At 38.5% G+C, this 16,935-nt stretch overlaps 2 protein-coding genes and 2 pseudogenes across 3 annotated transcripts; 3 read left to right on the top strand and 1 right to left on the bottom strand.

Moving 5' to 3' along the window:
- The first annotated feature begins 1,109 nt into the window (after window positions 1-1,109).
- On the top strand, window positions 1,110-1,487 carry LOC103994321 (sigma factor binding protein 1, chloroplastic-like). The gene has a single exon (XM_009414645.3). It carries the CDS (start codon window positions 1,110-1,112, stop codon window positions 1,485-1,487), a length of 378 nt encoding a protein of 125 aa, XP_009412920.2.
- A 585-nt stretch (window positions 1,488-2,072) lies between these two features.
- LOC103993748 (calmodulin-like) lies at window positions 2,073-5,678 on the top strand (annotated as a pseudogene).
- Window positions 5,679-6,673: 995 nt separating this feature from the next.
- LOC135618765 (magnesium-protoporphyrin IX monomethyl ester [oxidative] cyclase, chloroplastic-like) lies at window positions 6,674-10,008 on the bottom strand (annotated as a pseudogene).
- A 324-nt stretch (window positions 10,009-10,332) lies between these two features.
- On the top strand, window positions 10,333-16,450 carry LOC135618764 (mitochondrial carrier protein MTM1-like). 2 transcript variants are annotated; one of them, XM_065119965.1, is made up of 11 exons: window positions 10,333-10,448; window positions 10,609-10,892; window positions 11,060-11,137; window positions 12,047-12,175; window positions 12,274-12,333; window positions 13,440-13,610; window positions 14,848-14,944; window positions 15,129-15,220; window positions 15,324-15,473; window positions 15,738-15,796; window positions 16,052-16,450. In XM_065119965.1, exons 2-11 carry the CDS (start codon window positions 10,629-10,631, stop codon window positions 16,185-16,187), a joined length of 1,236 nt encoding a protein of 411 aa, XP_064976037.1. In that variant the 5' UTR covers window positions 10,333-10,448; window positions 10,609-10,628; the 3' UTR covers window positions 16,188-16,450. The 2 variants fall into 2 exon arrangements, with proteins under 2 accessions (XP_064976037.1, XP_064976035.1); XM_065119963.1 differs by having other exon boundaries at window positions 10,397-10,516.
- Window positions 16,451-16,935: the final 485 nt, after the last annotated feature.

Raw genomic sequence — 16,935 nt, 5'->3', positions numbered from 1 at the left:
TATATATATATATATATATATATATATATACTATATTGGAAATATATTATCATATAGGTTAATTCCTATTTTATATTTCATAATATATTTTAAGAATCACAAATCATTTGTTCTTTGGTGGAATACAAATAGTTATGAATAGAACATTTACTTTACATTACATGTGCTTTATTTTTGGTTGGTAATATAATTAAAAACTAATTAATTTTAATTTTTAAATATAAAAAATAATATTAATATGATGATAATAACAAGAACCACTCCTACGACTTATTGATCTGATTCCATATGAAACATATCGAAAGGGTCGATACGTAAACTAATTAAATACTGAATCAAATTATTTATTTCATCTATTTTCAATAAAAATATCGACCAACAACATTTGATGTCACAAGAAAAGATTAAAAAATACAACGATATATGATGATATAAAAGCTATTATGGATTTGGCTGATTGCATGTGGGAGACCCTAGAAAGCAACCCATGGGTGGGAATTGCTCCTAACCTCATGGCCTCATGTAACAAGGAAGTGGGTGTGGTGTGGTAGAAGGGTCCATGGGAAGACAAGGTAAGGTTGCATTCAGAGATTAGACATGGAGCAGTCTGACACAGAGGACCTACTTCTTTCAATCAAGAGGGTGGGCAGGCTCACATACTACTAGTCTTAGCCATCTTTAGCCACAGGCATCAAGCCTCTCTCTCTCTCTCTCTTAATATTTGATTACTAACTCTTAAAAGCATATTTATTGAAAATGGATATGTATTATCATATTCCATTACCATAACGCTTATACATCAATATAAGTGTATTGTCTCCCATAAAATAATTAACACATTAACCTAATAAATCTGAATCATGTCTATCACCTTGATAACGCATTAATTATTGGCATATAATTGATTACTTTGATGTGTCTTCTCGTGTTTGACGCGTGTATATATATATATATATATATATATATTGGAGGAAATTAACCGCAAAATACATTATATATGACCAACTCTCCCTTACCAGATTGCTTCATCTATATCTGTGGGACTAAACGGATTCCTCCACCTTCTTCTACCCTTCTGCTTCTCACACTAGTTTTGCTTGCCATACACCATGGGGAGGCTAAGCGTCCACCAGACGAGGAGCCCGAAGCAAGGGAAGGGCAAGAAGAAGACTGTCAAGGTGGTGTACATCTCCAACCCCATGCGGTTCACCACCAGCGTCGCCAAATTCCGGGCCCTCGTGCAGAAGCTCACCGGCCGGGACTCGAACGTCGGCGACACGGGAGCGACGTCGATGGTGTTAGAGGGCCTGGAGAAGCCGTCGGTGCGGCCTGCGCCCGGATCTGGAGTGGCTTCTGACAGCATCGGCATGGATCCGCGTACGGCCACGGCGTCGGCGCCGTTCGAGATGTACGACGACGATGTCTTCACCCCGGAGATGTTGGACAACTTTCCGGGACTGCAGCAGTCGACGCTGTTTGTGTTATGAGCTCTCGTGTGAGGTTGCTAAGGTTCTGCGGCTGTGTTTGATCGAACATGCATGCTGAAATGTGCACACTTCAATAGGTTGTATTAGATCTGAAGCTTGAAAAGTCACACTGAAATCCACCACTCCCAAGTTCTCTGTTCTTCTTCTTCTTCTTCTTTCTTTATCTCGACTGGGTCTTGGATTCCTCTCTCATGTCATGTTCGAGTCAGAGATTGAGCCGAGCTGATGGATAACTCCAAGACTCTCTCTCTCTCTCTCTCTCTCCATATATATATATATATATATATAACTCTTGGAAGAACAATTATGAATGTTAAAGATTGGAATAACTAATAGATATCCATAACCTGCATTTGTTCATGGGCTTCACCACGTGCAGGCCTTAAAAAGGCGATGACGCGCACGAGTGTCGTCCGTATGAGATCAGACGGTCGATATCCTATCAAGGATGATCTCGGCAATTAAAAGAACCAAGAGAAAAATACGACGTCCGTTAACGGATTATCGACATGGCGTTATCCCATTGGAGGATTTTATAACTGTCGTCGCTAATTCTGCCACGTCGGGGTCACAAGGCGCTCGAGATCGCTCCTTCGCCCTCTTCGTCTCTCCCTCCCTCTCTCTCATTGCGTGTTGTCGTTAGAGATCTCTTTCTTCGGATCGCTCCGGTGTTCGATCCCTTAGGAGGCATGGCGAAGCAAGTCACCGACGAGCAAATCTCTGAGTTCAAGGAGGCCTTCAGATTGGTCGACGATGATGGAGATGGTTAGCTCCCTTCCGTCCGATGATATTCCCTCCTGCACTGTCCCATTTTTAATTGTTTTGGCTCGATTGGTTTCGCCGTTTGATCTTTCGGTTGTTCTGCTTCTCGCGGAGCAGGGTCTTGTTTGGTTTTGTTCATTCGATCCGCTGTTCTTCTCTTCTTCGTCTTTTGAGTATATCGGTCTGTTTTGTTGATTTTAGGGTTTGATTGTGCGTATATCTGTCTTCATTTTTCTTATGGGTTGAGCAGAATCATCTGTGCAATCCTTATCGGATATCGTCATACTTGGAAGGCTGATAAAAATTAAGTTGTTTCTATGTATATAATTTAGTTGTTATTTCCTTTTAATTTGAGCATTTAATCTTACATATGCAAGATTTATATTTTGATGATGACTTTGGTTAGAATGCTCATTTAGAGGTTGGAATTTGAGATGTCAAATCTCTTCCACTTAAAATAGGTCGAGCCCTTTCATCATGTCTAGTATATATTCCATCCAATAGCATTCTTTAAAAAAGTCTGAACCAGATGAATCAAATGCTAAAAGCCCAAAGTTAATGGTAATATTCATCTAGTCTTGTAAGTCAACTCAATTTTCTTCCGCATCTAGTGTGAGGCTGAACTTGGGAGCTCACGATTGTGGTCATGAATGTTTGACATTGATGACTACGTAAAGCAATCTTATTTTCAGTTTCTCCTCTCCTAATCCAAGCGCTAAGGTGCTAAAATGATCGCAAGATATATATATCATGATTTATAACAGTAGACTAAAACAAAAATCCATTCATTTACAGAACCCCGCAAAAGTAACAATAATCCAATGACAAATTTAATCATTTACAAAATTTATATATTATATTAATAAAAATAGTAACATAAAAGGAGGAGGAGGATGATAAGAGCTTGCTGGGGTTAGGTGGTTGGGAGGGAAAGAGGGAGGAGAAAAGAGAGGGAGCTGTGGTCCAGGAGGAGGAGCAAGGACGGCTGCGATGAAGAAAAAGGAAGGAGAAGGTAGTATGCGACGGCAAAGGGGGAAGAGGAGGTGCAAGAGAGAGATTCCGCGAGGGGAAGATGTCGCTGTCACCGTTAGGAGAGGAAGACACAACAATGATATTACCTCGCCGGAGGAAGACGACGTTGTTGTTGGCGTCGTTTGCCAGGGAAACACTCACTGTTGCCGTTGTCGTTGGAGAAGACTGGTTCGTTCGTCGTCGCTGCGATTAGGGGTGAGACTGTTCTCATATGGTTCGATCGAACCACGAATCCCAAGTGGCTCGACTCAGACTTGACCCGCACTTGGCCCGCCCAGCGCCTGGGCCGTGCCCCGTTGAAGTCTCCTGCCCAACCCACTTATCGAGCACTTGGAGCGCTCGGGCACATAGGGACTTCATTGCTCATAATATCAAGGATGATATATCGATCTGGGGATTAATTGAAGAAAATTTTTAACAGCATTTACAATGTTGTGGATTTTTACTCTAACTATCCATGCCATGATATGCCTAATATGCAGTTAGACTTGGTTTTTCTTCTACTAGAAAACGGAGGAAGTAAAGAAAGAAATGATTTGGTGGGAGATGTTGATCACAAGATAAATTCTACATCCATGATTCATTAACTAGTAGTAGTGCCAATATGCTGTCTATGGGTTATTTTGATTGGTTATCAATCTAATCATTTTGGTAGAACATATTTTATAAGGTTGCCTGTGTTAACATGTTGGTTGAGGAAAACCCATTGTTAACTGTCGCTGCTGAATTTTGATGAGGATGGTAAAAATGAAACAGACGGTAGCAGAGGTTATTCTAGTTGTGTCTACATATCTCAATGTGTATGCTGCAGTACCGCTGTTCACAGGGTCTCTTCTATAAACAATCTAGGAGCAATTTTCTTTGTTTTGGGTATTTAAAAGTTGGATTGTGTTTAATTGTTTCAAAATCTTCATTGATGACTTGAAATTTAAAGGTTGAGATGTTAGAGGGATACATGAATTGAGTGAATGAGTAGTATATTTATCCAAAATTATAAATTTTTTTGTCTCTTTGGCTTCATGCGATAAATTACTTGAATTTGCTTCGTTAATAGGCTCGCGATTCGACTTTGATCGTTATGGATTGGTACCAAGATCGAGTCCTAGACAAGCAGACCTAATTTTAACGGCCGGCATAGTAACAATGAAAATGACTCCTTTAGCAAGATTATATGAGCAAATGCATGAACCAAAATATGTCAGTGCTATGGGAGCTTGTACTATTACAGGAGAGATGTTCAGTACTGATTCTTACAGTACTGTTCGTGGAGTCAACAAGCTAATCCCTGTCGATGTCTATTTGCCGGGCTGCCCACCTAGGCAGTTATAGATGCTATAACGAAACTTGGTAAGAAAATATCTCGAGAAATCTTTGAAGATAGAACTGTGTCTCAACAGGAAAATCGATGTTTTACTATCAATCACAAGTTTTGTGTTTGATGCAGTACTCATACCGGAAATTATGATCAAGAATTGCTATTGATCATTATGTTTTGAAGTGTGTAATATAGGCAAGAGAAAGTTCCTTATGTTAGGAAGACTGTGTTTTGAAGTTTCTAAATATAGTTCTTTTTTATCCAATGCACTTGTAACAAACCATGCTAAATATCTATTCGATTACAAGAATTAAATGATAGGAGCAGAAATTCTCCCCTGAGATTCTGTTTTCTATATAATTTTCGATGGATCTTCAAAATCTTTTTACAACAATTAAATATTATAAGATATGTAAAAGCTTTGCTACACAATTTTTATAGTCTATTTATTGGTTTTTGGTGTCTCTGTAGGTTGCATCACTAGGAAGGAACTTGGGACTGTGATGCGGTCATTGGGTCAGAACCCTACAGAAGCAGAGCTGCAGGACATGATAAATGAGGTTGATGCAGATGGGAATGGGACAATTGACTTTCTTGAATTTCTCAATCTGACGGCTCGCAAGATGAAGGACGCTGACTCTGAGGAATAGCTGAAGGAGGCCTTTCGAGTCTTCAACAAGGACCTGAACGGGTTCATCTCTGCTGCTGAGTTGCGTCATGTCATGACCAACCTCGGTGAGAAACTGACAGATAAGGAAGTTGACGAGATGATTTGTGAAGCTGATGTCGATGGAGATGGTCAAATCAACTATGAGGAGTCCGTCAAGGTCATGATGGCAAAATGAGTCCATTAAACCTCTTCTAGCAGTTATCTGGCTAGCTGCATTTATGAGATTGAAGGAAAATGACTCACCTCTTCCAGTTAATACTTATTCATGGTCCTCGCATTGTGGTAGGTTGTGTGTGTATTGGAATCTTCCTTGTCTCCTTTTTGTTTCAGAGTGCCATGAATTTTGCTGGGGTCTAATTCGTGGAATATTTTCTCTGCTCTTTTTTCTGACTTTCTGGTTATTTTTTTATTATGTGTTTGCAACTTCTTTAAATTTTTTTAATCTTAAAATATGATTTTTCTGATATTAGAAAAAAATGATGTTGTGTGGATAATGGGTAATCTGCATCCAGATCCCTCCAATCCTATAATGGTGGGAATCCTCTGTAGTAAATTACCCTTTGAGCATTTGCTTCATAATTCTGCTAGCCTAATGTTTTAATATTGTGATGTTATTTAGTGCCTAACTTCATAATTTTTCCTTCTACTGGTCACAGTATACAGTGAGCATAATAATGCAGGGATACCAGGCACTGATTCAATTGTTTCTGTTCTAGTGTTGATTTAGTATATTATTATGGTGATAAAGAGAATGATATTCATTGCTAATATTTCCTGGTAGTCCACCACAACTGGGAGTTGTGTGATAGAGGAATCTGAGCTGCAATTGGGGATAGTCTCTCAGTTTTTGGATAAAATGTCTACATTGACAACACAGTACTTTTCATGATCTTAAATGCTAGCTTGAGATGGCATTAAAGAACTATGATCACCATGCTCTATCTTTTTCCTTTTTCGAGAATATTCCTTTAGAAAATTTCTTGAACAAATCTACTACCCACAGGCATTTGTCACAGGTGGTTGCACTCTTGCAGAATTCTGCATTTTGCTTCATAAAAGAAAAGGAAACAGAAGGAAAAACTCTAGGGTGATTTCAAGCTTGCTGGTTATTATGTGTCGATATTAGTGCTCATGTATACTTAAAAAGCTTCATGAAGTAGCTTCATCTGCAACATTTTGCAACCCATGGTTCTGTGGTTCTTATTTCTCAGGCAAACACAGATGCCTGTGAGAGCAGAAGCAGCAATATCATGGTTTGCAGGTTATGCAGATTAGAAAGTATGAACATGACCCAACAAAGAAGACAAATTAAAGAAAAAAAAGAGAAATCACTTCTTCAATTGCACCATCTACCCTCGATCTGATTGAACCAGCTTATGCAGAATAACAGTTTTGAATCACTTGACATTAGATATAATGAAACATGCATCCATATATATCTACAACAGATACAAAGCAGACTCTGACAGGTCTGTCGTACCTCTAATTGATGCAATCATCATCTGTTCCGAACATTTAAACAAAATAATGCATCATGTATCTGTGGACTAGTCTTTTACAAAATCAGCACGCAAGTCATGGCTCAAAATCAGCAAAATCAACAGGTATTCTCTTCAAGTTCTTCACCAGAGGAAGATCCTGACTCTCCAATGGCGATGAGCTTCTGGTTGATCTCCACCATTCTATCCAACTTTCTCTTGAATTCTGGGTTCTCCACACCTAATACAGCTGGAAAAATCCTCGCTGTTGTTCGGTTGGTCTGGGACAAAGGATTTAGCATTTGTGAATATAGAAACTACTACTACAATTATGTAGGGGATCACGGCATATGAGTATACCCCATGACACAATAACACATCGTTTAGAATAGCCAACCCAGAAGGGGAAAAAAGAATTATACCCTTTAATCTCCTAAGAAAATAGTGCTGCATTGTGATACTTAGTGTAGTCTAACCAATTATCAACATTATCTGAAGAACAGTAAGATTATAAGAGAATTCCTACTCGTCAAGGGAGAAACAACACCACAAATAGGAAGCTTCTCATATATATCACACTTTCCAAAGGTGACCAGATGTGTGGCAAACAAACTGGCCATAATAAGTATGAAGTACATAACAAAGAGAAAAAGTTCTTTTCTCATGTGTGTGTGTGTGTGTGTGTGTGTGTGTGGCCTGATTAGGTAATAGCATCAAATAATATCAAAGACCCATGCCAGTCATGCTGTATATTTAGCATGCAGGATCTTCACTGGTATAAGAATCTAAGCTCATTTCATTCCTTGAGATCTCAGGAAGTTGAAAAGGGATATCATATTGGCATCAACTATTACTAGGTTTAAGCATAGATTTCAAGTACTCTATGTGCTACCTGACTAGTAAAGCAGCAAATTGAGAAAGATAACACTTAGCCTGAATTGGCTACGGGATCAATCGGTTACCTCAATGATGACATGAATGTCAAATTCTTTGGTGTTGAGACCAATGCCCTCAAAGAAAGCTGTTCGCTGGCAATCATTCAGGTAAATCGTCACATACACCTGCCATAATTTGAGGCACACTTTTGTCACTATATGAAAGTATGTATTGGCATGTGCATGGAAAACTAGGTCAGAATGATTTTGATTTGTTATGGTGGTGATTGAAATGTAAAGGATTACCGAGAGGCAGAAGAATCGAGACCACAGCTTGGCCTTCCCGTCACTAAGGAACTGCGGCTGAGCTTTCAATAAGGCAGAGAAGAAGCCTCCGTGCCTGTTCTCATCCTGGCACCAGTTCTCAATGTATTTGAAGATTGGGAACACTTCAAACCCAGGATTGGCCTTTAAGTGCCTATATATTGTGATATACCTCCAGTATCCAATCTTTTCAGATAGATATGTTGCATGGAAGATGAACTTTGGCTTGAAGAATGTGTACTTCCAAGCCTTTGTTAGGGAACCCAAATCCAAATCCAAGTTGAAGTCCGAGAGGCCTTTGTTCAGGAATCTGCACAAGTTTACACAATTGCAACAACATGGTATGGACATATCAGGACTATAAGTTTGTCTTCAATCTCTTAACCTTTCCTTCCGTAAATCCACATGTACTATCTGCAATTTTGACATGATTTCAGCTAAGAGAAAATAGTTCGCTTCATACAGAATCATCAAATAACAGCGGCTGTAATGTTTTCCTCACTGGAAAACAGGAAAATGGCAGCTAAAGATCGTGGTCAGTTGTTTTACTTACCCGGCATGCCGGGCTTCATCTCTCGACATGAGGGAGAAGATCTCGGCCACCACAGGGTTGGTTTTCTGTCCAACAATTTGTCAACGATTAGTAAAATGAATGGATCATATGATCCTAAAACTAAAACAAACTTAAAATAAAGAAAATAAGAATTCATTCATAAAGACTTACATCCTAACATCATAGAATGAATCCAAATTACTGCTTTGGAAAGTAGGAATCAGGAAAATAATTGTGCAATGGACCATAAAAAGTTTACCAGACAAATCTAAATTAGCCCAATAAGAAGTCTATAGAAAAAAGGGTTCAACTTTAAGCATAGGAACAATTAAATGGATGAAGAAAAGGCTAGGAAGGATCTTAGAAGGCAACATTACAGAATAGAACTAACTAATGCTGTCCTCAAGAAATAGATCAGTAAATTACTGTTCATAAATCTATAAGAAACTCAAAACAAACCTAAAGAAAGAATTAATTCAAATAAGACTTACAACCTTTGATCATAAAATGAACCAACAATTACTACGTTGGAAAGTAGGAATAAGGAAAACAACTGTCCAATGGACCATCAGATTAACCAGAAAATGTAAACTAGCTCAATAAAAACTCTCTAGATAAAGGGATTCAACCTAAACAGAGGAACAATTAAATGTTTGAAAAAACCACTAGGAAACTCATAGGAAGCAACATTAATTAACTATTCATCAATCTATAAGGAAATCAAAACAAATATAAAGAATTGTTCATTCCAATAAGTCTTGCATCATTCTATCATAGAATGAACCCAAATTACTGCTTTGGAAAGCAGAAATAAGGAAAATAATTGCACAATTGGCCACCAAATTAACCAAAATAAATCCAAACTAGCTCAATAAGAACTCAATGGATACAGGGATTCAACCTTAAGCCTTCGTCCGAGCTCCTCATAAAGCAAGAAGCCGGAGAACTCAGCGATGCTCCAGGAACTCCACAAAAACCTTCCTCAGGGGCCCCCGCATCCTGTCGGCGGCTTCCTTGAGCTCGGGGTTGCGGACGAAGTGGGTCTGGTTGTAGTCGGTCTTGAACTCCGCCCGGTTCGGGTTCCCGTTGATCTCCGTGTTGAACAGCTGCTCCATCTCATCGAAGTCCGTGGTGTAGAACCTGGGCGTCAGCAGCGTCTCCTTGATCTCCGTCTTGCCCGACCTCTTCTTCTGGGCCGTGAAGAAGCCGAGACTCTCAAGTGGGCGCGAAGAGGCCTCAAGGCGGCGAGCCTGGGGGTGACTCTCTGCTGAACTTGGCGATGGGATTGCTGGGTTTCACGAGAGCCACCTCTGCTGCTGCCGCCGGCATCATTCCTCGGGTGACAGTGGATCAGAGGAGAGACAAGAAATCTGCGACTTGGCAGCGATGAGATCTCTCATCCAAGAAATCTACGGCATCCAATATGACGGACAAACGTGTCAAGAGAGTGAGCGATACGATACCCCGTCGACAGCACCTTTGGGGTTTGATTTGATTGACTCCAATCTCACGTTGCTCGGAAGGAAGGAAGCCATTAAGATGACAGAGAGCCAACTTAATTGTGGTTAACATATATTGATAGAAATAGAGGTTAACTGAGTCTACTATCGTTAATCCCTACTTAAATATTTAATTATTTAATCTCGACGAAATTAATATGTCAATTATCAAAATCAATCTAAGATTCATATATACTATGCTACGGTTTAATTTTAAATTATAATAATTTGTGATAAATAAATAAATAAATAAATAAATAAATATATATATATTAAAATATTTTCACAGAATATATATTTTTTTCTGAATTATTTTATCCCTAACCCTCCGCCTTCGCCTACATGGAATATACCGCGGAGGAGAGAGAGAGAGAGAGCGGCGTGAGGGTTTCTAAGTTGTTCTAGAAGCGGACAGGTCATCGTCCGCAGTTGCTCCCCCACGAATAAGGACCGGTAAACCCTCTCTTTCTCTCTCTCTGCCCTCGCGTCGCCTTTGGTACCTCCCGATCCCACCTTCACCGGTCTGTCCCGATTTCTTCCTTCTTTTAGCGTTTGAATCCTTGTTTCCACCATATTTCTAACCCTCCTCCGCTGCACCGATCGTCGCAAGAAGGCATTAGCGAGATATACGCAATGGTGGGTTCTTCTTCGTCTTCCGAGCATGGTTTCCCCGAAAGGATGGCCGTCGGACCCATTAATGATCGCGCCTACGATGTCTCTACACCCCATGATTCGTCACGCTCACTACCGTCGACTTCTTCCTCGGCGTTGCCGACTTCGGACGCTCGTCCACTTCCCGCCACCGACTACAAGATGGGCTTCCGGGAGCGGGCTCTCTCCGCCGCTGGTGCCGCCGTCATCTCTGCCGTCCTCGTCAATCCCCTCGACGTTGCCAAGGTTGGCTTGACCCTTCTTTTCCTCTGTAGAGAATTTGGAGATGCGTTCTATTGGTGGCATGTTAATTCGATTCGGATATACGGGTTGCGATGATGAGATTTGTTCTTTCACTACTCTTTTTGCTCAGTAGATTTGATTCTGATTGATCTCTTGCCTGATTCTTGCAGACAAGGTTGCAAGCTCAGGCGGCTGGAGTTCCATATCATCACTTCGGTAGACAGATGGCATCGCTAGGACCAAACATGGTGTGCTTGTGATCTCTGTCCGTCTTTCCCTTCTTATATTGTGTGATTTGATGTAGTATGTGGACAACGCTTTCGATTCTCGTGAATCTTTGGTTGCTTTTATTGGTCGTCAATGCACAATTCCTATAGTAGATGGATAGGGGAAGACTTTATTAGATCGTCACCTACATATTATCTGGTTAAGACATTATTTGATCACCTTTAGGTTTTCAATATCTTGTGTTTGATATTGTCAAGGGCTTGGCAAGTCTTAAAAGAGTTATCAACAGGATGACTCGAACCAGTCTAAACGATAAAGATAACTTGACATCAACAGTTGCATACGATTTTGCTATTTATTAAGTATTTTGCAGTGAGTCTTGTCTGATGTTATTCTTGTGCAATCTCATAGGAAGTGTATTGACACTCAGGCTTGGTATAGATTTATAGGGGGTTTGAGCAATAAACATACCCTAAAGTGAGAACTCAATTTAGGAGCTCTTATGCTGTTATTCTGGTTCTCTCATCACTTGAACCAGACAGAAAAGAAAAAAACTATATATTTCTGTCTATTTAGCAAATAAGACCACATTGTCTATGAATTTATTTGATGAAGTTGTACCTCAGTAGGCAATCAGCTCTGTAGGTAAAAAGTACAAATCATTTGAGCATGACACCTCCGAGGACATAGAACTATCTTTATCTGCCAAAACTATGCTTCGTTATGCAGGTGCCCTCCAGGGAATTCTTACTTTTGTTTGTTAAGATTACCCATGTTTTATGAATTCACAATTTCAAGTTTTGAAACCCCCTTCGTGGAACTCATGCCATCTGAATGTTCTATGGTAATTGTTTTTGTAGTTCTAAGTTACAGGTATTTCCTGTTTCATTTAATTTTGGAAATTGACCAATGTTGACAACGTGGTTCAGATGTTTTTGGATTTCAGATGTTCACCCTCATGTGCTCGTGCTGGAATAATTCGTGCTGAATTAGTTTGCCCTCCTGATTGTTTTGAGTACAAGGGAACGCTAGATGTCTTTCACAAAGTTGTGAGACAGGTGCTGTATTCTTTTATCTTACATAGTGACTGGTCCACCTGTCTTCCTTGACTTCAACAAGCCAATTCTCATTGCTTTTTGTTTACTTAAATTTACAGGAAGGCTTTGCAAGACTCTGGAGAGGCACAAATGCAGGTTTAGCATTGGCTGTACCAACTGTGAGTTTCTTTTCTGACTTTTCTTTGATAACTTCTGCTCACGGATGCACAATAGCATGTTACTTCTCATGTTTTTACCATGTACCCTGGGAAAAGCTGGTCTTATGACAGATGTTATGTAAGCAACTATTAAAAGATGACTATTGCTGTTTAAATATGGACAACTTTTTATAATTTAGAGTACTCAATAAAACCCAAACAGACCTATTTTTGATAGTGCAAATTAAGACGCTCCTTTAGTTGGATGAACTCACTTTGTCAGATGATGGAAATTAATAATTTTGGTAGAAGTTCTAACTTCTAACATTGTGGATTTTTTCATCTTTGTTTGGCAATCTTGTTCATGATGTTTGTGTTATTTCATATCTTACTATAGCTAATACATCTAACTACAAGTTGATAGCGAGCAGTAAATATGTTTCTGAACTTAAACACTATTCTTGTACTTGTTTCCACCTTAATGAAGCTCTTGCCACCACCACTTGTGGGTGTTGGCCTTTTTGCTGAATCACGTAGACACTGTGTGTTATGTTGTGTGATTGTTACTGTATACCTGTTTATTATCTTTTACACTGTTATATGTATTATTTCCAATTTGGGTCCATGCTATGACAAAATGCTAAGAGATGCTAAAGTTTAATGAGATGATGGTTGTAACATTGAATAGAATCTACCTTTGTCAATATCAATAATGGAGCTTCCTAGCATTTTACTGTCAGGGACTTATTCAATTGAATATGGACCCTCGTACACATGTTACATTTTCCGATCAAAGTAGACTTGTAATATTCAAATTCTTCAAACACGTAATAGTCATGGTACCAAGTGTACATCAAGTGGTAATAGTCAGACCTGAACCTGTTTGCTAGTCTTTTTTTGAGCCTACCATTGTGCTAGTTCAAAACTAGAATGAATTACTTTTTATTTTCTTGGACTAGGGCTTTGTTACCCATTGTGCTAGTGAGAAGGTGTTTTAATCTTATGCTTCTTATTTGATGCTACCAGTGAATGTGGAAGAAATGCCTTTTTGTCCAGCTCTTTTCACATGTTATATGCAATCATGTACATGGAGATGCCTCTTGACACCTTTTCAAATTTGCAAACAGGTGGGAATTTACCTACCATGCTATGACATATTCCGCAATTGGATTGAGGAGTTCACATCCACCAATGCTCCAAATCTGACACCTTATGCCCCTCTAGTTGCTGGTTCAGCTGCACGGTCATTAGCATGCATAGCATGTTCTCCGATTGAGCTGGCAAGAACACGTATGCAGGTAAATTTTATAATGTGTTATGACTTCTTATGGATCAAGTCACCTCATCAACACATCATCTTCTATGGGGCTTCTCATTGTTAGTACTGCTTGTATTGAACTTTTGTATTCTACCAAGCCAACACTTTTGAGATTACTTTACGTTTACATTACTGATATGAACTTGCCATAGTTTAGTTTTCTTGGGAGCAGAAATTTATATGAATTCCTAGTATGTTCTTTTGCTGCTAACTTTACTTCATATTTATTTTAATTCATAACTAAATATCTCCTTTTATTGGTAGAGAAGAGCATAACATAAACTTGTCTACCGCTTATTGTCATACATAAACCTTTCTTCTTACCATCAGTGACCTGAGATTCTTTAGGATGAAAGTATTAAACTTGAATAAATAATGCCCTGTAGAAGTGTAAGTGGAACTTCATCATCAAGCTTTGTGAGAAATATTTTCAACCGGAGATTATCATTTGCTGGAAATGTGATTGATAGATTGGCATAGTAATTGGTGATTTTTTGTTGGGTACAGTTTGAAACTTTTGCTTTGAGATAAGGACTGAAAAGTTAATTTGTTGCCATTGTAACTTGCATTTGAGGTAGGCAAAACAGATGGCAAAGTATTACTGTTTCTGATTGGTTTAGCCACTGGTATAATATCTTAATGCATGATATATTATGACATATTACATTAATATTTTTTAATATTAGAACTTGCTTTGAACTCTGATATGGTTATCTAAAAACATTCTTAATGGTCTTCTCGTTCAGTTCCATAGTATTCTTGTTCATTGATAATGCCATAATGGCTCTGTATCTAGTTGGAACTGAAGGCATGTTACCTTGCAATTTATGCTAGAGCACATGCTGTTTGATATCTAGGAATAACAAATTAAAATAACAACTTCGATTGAGCCATCAATGTGGTCGAACCTTCCACCTTGTTAATGATGAATTAGGATGTGAATAATGTACATGTTCCATTCATCTAAATGGTTCTGTTACAATTTCTGTTTAGTTTTTATTGATTACTAGAGAAATTGTTGAATGATGTTTGAGCAATAAATAACCAATAAAATTGGTAAATTTGATCGAGCCATCAAATTGGCTGAAGCTACTTTCTTGCCCGATTCTTGAAAACTACCTGTTAACTGATTATAACCTTGGTTTCTTATTTTTCTTTCTGTTTTCTTTTTATATTGAGACAACTCTTTGACTAGTTACTTGCTGTGCCACCAACAGGCGTATAAAGAATTTATCAAAGGAGCTAAGCCCCCAGGAATGTGGAAAACATTAGTTGGTGTTCTGACATCTGGCAGTACTACAAGTAACCAGAGCTGTATGTTGAGTTCTTGAGCTTACTACATTGTTATGAGAAGTCAACTTATAAACTCAACTCTGCATTACCCTTTCCAACATACCACTTCTTTTGCTTCCCACTTGAAAATATGCTAACTGAACCTGAAATGGCTCATTTACTTCAAATCCTGACATCTTTTATTTCTTAATGCTGTTGCAAACAGTGCAAGGCTATCGTGTTTTATGGACAGGTTTGGGAGCACAACTTGCTCGTGATGTTCCCTTTTCTGCTATATGCTGGTCAACTCTGGAGCCGGTAATATTTATCTCTGATTCTATTTGGGTAGCCCTTGTGAATTGAAATGTTTGGTTGTAAATAAGTTGTGTACTAGTACATATTTGGTTTGCTCTTTGTTTAGATCCGGAGGAGATTACTTTCAATTATTGACGAGGATGGCAATGCTGCTAGTGTGTTAGGGGCAAATTTCGCAGCTGGTTTTGTAGCAGGCAGCCTTGCTGCTGCTGCAACATGTCCACTTGATGTCGCAAAAACACGAAGACAAATAGAGGTTTGTTAACAACTCTCTCTTTCTATCATTAGGATGTGCATGTGGTGTGACTTCAGTTGAAGCTCAGCATTATAAGCTAAGAGTTTGTGATTTGGTTATTCAATATTCATCTTCTCATTGAAATGGATTAGTGTATCTATAATCGAAACTTGCACTTGTGAGATTATTTTGGAACTATAGCAAATGTGTGAAAAGGGCCAGATTTAGCATACTTTCAACCTCTAATTTGTTAACTAATTTGTGCCATTGGCATGTTCATTTCAGAAGGATCCAGCAAGGGCATTAAACATGACTACAAGGCAGACTCTGATGGAGATTTGGAGGTACGGTAATAATTCATCAGATAGCACTAGCTTCTTTCACAATGTAAAGAAAAGGCTATGCGCAGACAACGAGATCATTAAATGCCTTCTTTTGCATCCATTGCAAATTAGATTTGCTGTCTGTCCCGTAATACCTTAGTGCTGCGTCTTGCTCGACACAGATGATGTTGGAGGATTGTTAATCGTTGTGACATGTATACTTTTCGCCCATCCACTTTGTCTACTAATTGCATCGTGCTCCATTATATCATGCAGGAGCGGGGGCATAAAGGGTCTCTTCACAGGTGTAGGTCCACGAGTTGGACGAGCAGGGCCGTCCGTCGGCATTGTTGTTTCCTTCTATGAGGTCGTCAAGTATGCTTTACATCGACAACACCATGCAGATTCATGAAGATGCTGCTGCGTCGTTAGATAGACATTAACAGATGCTCTGCTGCTCTCGTTAGATAGAGACATTAACAACTGACGAAGGTATGATCTGGTCAGCCTGCCAGTCTATTCATAGCATCCCCAAGGGGTGTTCTGGATGGAAAGAGGTATTTTGGAGATTACAAACTAGGGTCTAGCCTTTTAATTTCAGCGACGAAACAAACTTATTAGACTTGAAATTTTTGGTTACCAATAATATTATACATGCTGAATTTTGGTTGCTTATTGTATTTAAAATTTATTACTTGAAATTTAGATGAGGATAATATTGATATTATTTAGATTATGTTGGCTAATAAGATTTACGTGAAACTAAAGGTTGAAGTGAAAACCTTAATAAAGTTAAAGAGAAATTTTTTTAAAAATTTAGATAATATGAGATGCATTAAAGATGAGGATAAAAAAATATGGTTAATTATAACAAAATTAAGAAAAGATCAAAGAATTATTTTTATAAATTATTTAACGAATATTTCATAAAAGATCTAGATTTAATGATAAATAATAGTTGTAGATTTAATAAATTATAGATTTATTCATGAAATTATAGCTAATGAAGTAAAAGATGTATTAAAGAAGATAAAAATAACTAAAAGTGTGGAGCTTATCTCTATTGAAGTCTGAAAAAATTTAAGGAAAAATTGAGTAGGTTGGTTAATTAGTTTATTTAATAAAATCATAAGATGGTGAAGGAGTTTTTAGTAGTAATT

Source organism: Musa acuminata, chromosome BXJ2-8, assembly GCF_036884655.1.
Source record: "Musa acuminata AAA Group cultivar baxijiao chromosome BXJ2-8, Cavendish_Baxijiao_AAA, whole genome shotgun sequence".
Taxonomy (NCBI): domain Eukaryota; kingdom Viridiplantae; phylum Streptophyta; class Magnoliopsida; order Zingiberales; family Musaceae; genus Musa; species Musa acuminata.
Note: the sequence above shows the minus strand (reverse complement) of the source record. Positions and strands in the feature narration are given on the sequence as shown.

Coding starts and splice junctions, on each gene's coding strand:
- LOC103994321 (XM_009414645.3), top strand. CDS start 1,110: ATGGGGAGGCTAAGCGTCCACCAGACGAGGAGCCCGAAGCAAGGGAAG.
- LOC135618764 (XM_065119965.1), top strand. CDS start 10,629: ATGGTGGGTTCTTCTTCGTCTTCCGAGCATGGTTTCCCCGAAAGGATG. Junction 12,334..13,439: donor TAGCATTGGCTGTACCAACT/GTGAGTTTCTTT, acceptor ATTTGCAAACAG/GTGGGAATTTACCTACCATG. Junction 15,474..15,737: donor AAACACGAAGACAAATAGAG/GTTTGTTAACAA, acceptor TGTTCATTTCAG/AAGGATCCAGCAAGGGCATT.